The 4710-nt window shown below is 33.9% G+C and overlaps 1 protein-coding gene across 1 annotated transcript; it reads left to right on the top strand.

Annotated features, from left to right (window-relative positions):
• The first annotated feature begins 2011 nt into the window (after nt 1–2011).
• Nucleotides 2012–3801, top strand: LOC139896942 (nudix hydrolase 1-like). Its single transcript, XM_071879571.1, has 3 exons — nt 2012–2109; nt 2296–2469; nt 3381–3801. The coding sequence occupies exons 2-3, from the start codon at nt 2340–2342 to the stop codon at nt 3671–3673; spliced, it is 423 nt and encodes a 140-aa protein (XP_071735672.1). The 5' UTR covers nt 2012–2109; nt 2296–2339; the 3' UTR covers nt 3674–3801.
• The last annotated feature ends 909 nt before the right edge of the window (nt 3802–4710 follow it).

Genomic DNA, 4710 nt, shown 5'->3' with positions numbered 1-4710 from the left:
GTCCAATTTTCAGGTCAATCCAATAGATGAACCGACAATGATTTTCCTACTACTGCTGCGCAATAAAACCACAACCTGAGATGCTGAAACTTCGGAAAATCATATCTCTCAATTGAACGGTCCGATCTCTACGAAATTTTGACCAAAATTAGATCTATGAGTCGACAACCCACAATTAAAATATCATGGCGATCCAACGGTTAACGAACCCGCTATGAATTTTCTTCTGCAGCAGTTTATGAACATCCGAATTTTGCAAACCTCTCCCGCAACATAACTTATCGATCCGACCACCAACTTCGTTACCACTGCGAGCCACCATAATAATCTATTAGTAATCATAGACAATTATAATAGATTATATCACGAGTACATAGACCATACCCGCGAGTTCTTCGTGATCAACTAAGTCTCTAGATCTCGATCCATGTTGCACAAACCCTAGATCTATCGTTTGTTCATGCTTTCAACTCGCCATCGCTCCCACTCGAAACCATGAGATCTGATACCACTTGTAAGGATTTAGGACCCAAACAAGACAAGTGATTGATCACAATCACTAAACCCACGAACGACAAAAAATTAAAACTAAAGCATAAACTAAACGACGCAAGAATTTAACGTGGTTATATCTCAACTCTAAACACAGAGAAGGGTTTACTCCACGGGCGCAAACCAGAGAAAATTTCATTAATAATTCGTGCACGCATTTACATGTTACATTAGGGTGTTTATATAGGAAGTAAACAACTTAGGGAACAAGAAACTGCAAATCTGGAAGTTTCCTTCCCGTCAGGCTTGGGCCGCGTCGCCCTTATATAGGCCGCGCCGCACCTCCACGGCAAAATCCAAAACAGCCTTTTTTTCTTCTTCTTTTTCTTATTGTTTTGATATTTTTCACACATCCAACACTTTGTGACTAAATTGGAACGTTTATAAGCGTATTTAATCTAACATGATTATTGTATTTAAATTGATTTTAATTTAATTTTTTAAATTGTAAATTAAAACTTACCTATTATTTAGGCATTGTTATTTTGTTTTTGATTTAATTTAATGAGTTGTGTAGATACATCATGCTACGTGACGTTTCATGTTGGAATTATTATTTTTTTTAATTATAAACACTAAATGTTAATAATGAGTGACATCAGCAATATTTTTAAAAAGACAAGGATTAAAAAAATAATGGAGGCTTTGTCTAATGATAACATTATCATTATAGAATTTTATAGAAATTTATAGATTCGACACTCGTCAGTAGCAAAAATTAACGAAACTTTTTGGTAAGAATTCTTCACGTAATTTGATAAATCACTAAGTCAATAGAAATGATTGGACTAAATTTGTAATACAATGTATTATTAATGAAATGCATCGCGCGCACTTCAATTTCAATATGGTATTAATAATGAAACCCATTGCACGCACATTTTGACTACTTAAAAGTTTTTATTGTGATTATACATTATCATAGAATATATATTAGTAGTGTAGAGAAATATTCAAATGAATTCAACTTTTAAGTTGAGATTCAAATGACTAATCAGAGTGTAACATGTGGTGCGATAATCACATTTGATTGAAAAAAAAATTTCAAAATAATTTTTTTCGAGAAATTCTTTTTTTTTTCAATCACATGTAATTGGATTTGACACGCAGCAAATCACATGTGATTCTGTATGCAAATTACATGTGATTGTAAAACTCAATCACATGTGATTTTGCATGTCAATCCAATCAAAGTGAATCTGATGAGGTGGCACAACGTCATCAAACTTTCCGACCAAAATATTTTTCGACGACTTTTTCCGGCGAATTTTTTTTCACGGCGACACGTCATTTAAGTAGTTGATGGCGTGGCGCCACCTCATCAGATTTAATGATGTGGTGCTTATGTGAATGCACATGTGAACGAATATTACCTTTAATGATTTCTTTTTTCAAATTGTAATCCTTTTTCTCCACCAAATTTAAATCATTTTACCTTTTTAGAGCTAATGGTGGGTAACTTAGTTGGTAATAGGTGGGTGCAATTTGACATAAATAAGAGGAGGTTAGAGGTTGGAACCCTACCTACCTCATAGCAACAACGACTAAATGAGTCAGGTATGTTTGATATTATGGAATTGACAGACGGTCAGGAATGCCGGTTATCAATCTTTTTGTGAGAAATTTTGGTTTTTATGTAAATTTTTTGCTAATTTGCCCACATTTAAATTATGACTTTTAGAGAGAAAAAAAGAAAGAAAACCTTCACTTTCCCATTTAAATATGCTTCTATCTTACTTTCAGAATCAACCTAGTTGAATCCATCACAATATATAGAGAACATAACGATGCCGCCGGCGCCGGAGATCGGAGTTGCCGTCTTTTTATTGAAGGATAATAAGATACTGTTTGGGCGTCGCCGGTCTTCCAACATTGGGGCCCACACATATGCCCTTCCCGGCGGTCACCTTGAGTTCGGTAAGCTCTCCATTAATGTATTCCTTGCCACTCAGTTGTTATTCATGTGTTCTTCTATTTTCCATTTTTCATATGCAATATACAATTATACAATAATCTTTCTTGAAATTTATTTGGATCTCACAACTTAAAAGGTTGTAGGCACTTAAAGATCACTAAATATTCCAAGGAGGTGTGTGGTAATTTCTTTCAATTTAGTATAGCTTATTTTGTGGGTCTCTTAAATTATTGAAATTAAGGTAAAAATTGGATTTTTTTAGTTTATTCGTAAACCTAATACCATCTAAAGTGACGCATAGTTTGCTTTGTTGATCTGGATTTGTGATCTTTAATCCTACAACAGAAAGAAAAAAAAAAAAAAAAAAAAAAAAAAAAAAAAAAAGCACACTCTATCAACCAATCACCCATGACCCCTGTACGGAATCAAACTCATTTTCTCTCTACCTACCTACCATACCCTTTAATGAAAACTCCACCTAGCTTGGTGTAAATGTTAACCAATTTTGATTTTTACTATTTTGACTGATGTTTACCGAATTAATTTGACTTTACACTACGAGTAATAAATTCTACTTTAAGCAACTATATTGAAATTTTGCCTTTGACCAAATAAATTGGTCAAGTTAAAGACTATTTGGGGACAAGTTGGACTACTTCAAAATCCAGACTAGTCGGGGCACTTTTACAATCACGTGATCGAATAGTTTTTGACATCCTGTGTAAATACTACGTACGTAGTAATTAATTTGCATTGTTGAAGTATGAAAGGTTCAGTATTGTTCTAGTAGATTTTAAATTTTTAAGGTCGTGAGTTCGAGTGTCATGGTGGACTATTTGTAATTGGTTGTGTGTGTTTGCCATTTTTTATTTAATAAAAGGTCTGTGAATAAATTGTTGAAATTGGTTCGTAGGTGAAAGCTTTGAGGAATGTGCAGCAAGAGAAGTGATGGAGGAAACAGGACTAGAAATCAAGAACATAGAGATGTTAAGAACCACCAACAATGTTCTTTCCGATACAGCACATGTCGTTATTATCTACATGCGTGCGATTTTATCAAATCCACATCAAACTCCTCAAAACGTTGAACCGGATAAGTGTGAGGGTTGGAATTGGTACGACCTGAATAACTTGCCCGAACCAACTTTTGGACCGTTAAGAGCACTGTTGCAAGGTGGCTTTAATCCCTTCCCTGTAGACGATTGATCTATGCAATTCTCTTCAGAATCGAAAACGTATCCTTCATGTTGTTGATTTTAGGTTGGACTCTTTCATGTTGCAAGTTTGCTGGTATTAAACATCACTTGGGTACATGTGTTGTTTGTTTTGTGTTATCTTGTTCTCGTTAATTTTGTTGACTCCAAATTTGCTAGGTGTTCTAACTTGAACTGAAAAGGCTTTCATTCATTCAAACGAAAAGCTTTTTCAACTAAAAAGTTTGATATCCTTCACAACTCACAAGAGATCTAAGTTCAAACTTCATGAACATTAACAACGTATCTTGATCAATTAGATGTGCTTGCTCGGTTATGCGTTATTTATCGTATTGTAACAACAAACAATCATGATCAAAATCAACTCATTCACGAAAACACTATGAATAATATAATGTCAACATTTAATGGATCTCCACAATACTCTTTCGAACGTTCATTTAAATCAAACCTGATTAGTGGGTTTTGAATGTTAATGCTTCTAAGTAAAAGAAATGTCACTTAATTTATATTTTGATTTCTAAGAGGACTTCCAACAGTGTGTGAATCCTCTGCTAATATCACTTGCTTAATATTGGCACCACTAGGAGTATATTGCCAACGGGTTGTCAATCTTCCATCGCCAATCAATTCGTGGAATTCAAGCAAAAACTATCACGAACGAATTTGCTTTATTTATTATACATTTTGCTTTTTTGCTTTGTACTATAATTTAATTAATTAATTTACAGTGGTTGAGGAAGGGTGTGATGAATCGGAGTGATATGTGATGGGTTAGTGATAGGAAGGAAATAGTGATGTGGCGCTGATGTGTTAATCTGAAGAAATGTGTCATGGTTGAGAATGCTCTAATAGGCTTACGAAATCCAAAATAAACAAATTTTTTTTTTTTGTTGTTGCAAAACCCTCTGATTAGCCTTAGTTTTTTAGTACCTCGCTTTCTTATAATATATTTATTTCCCCTTTTTTTTTTTTTTTTTTTTTTTTTTTGGCAAAAAAACAGAAAGATAGAATTAAAACCAAATCAAG

The sequence above is a fragment of the Rutidosis leptorrhynchoides genome, chromosome 3, assembly GCF_046630445.1.
Source record: "Rutidosis leptorrhynchoides isolate AG116_Rl617_1_P2 chromosome 3, CSIRO_AGI_Rlap_v1, whole genome shotgun sequence".
NCBI lineage: Eukaryota > Viridiplantae > Streptophyta > Magnoliopsida > Asterales > Asteraceae > Rutidosis > Rutidosis leptorrhynchoides.
This window is presented reverse-complemented; position numbering and strand designations above follow the sequence as displayed.

Bases quoted from the DNA above. Each gene is read 5' to 3' on its own strand.
- LOC139896942 (XM_071879571.1), top strand. From the start codon at position 2,340: ATGCCGCCGGCGCCGGAGATCGGAGTTGCCGTCTTTTTATTGAAGGAT. The intron at 2,470-3,380 runs GTAAGCTCTCCA...ATTGGTTCGTAG, and splicing joins CGGCGGTCACCTTGAGTTCG to GTGAAAGCTTTGAGGAATGT.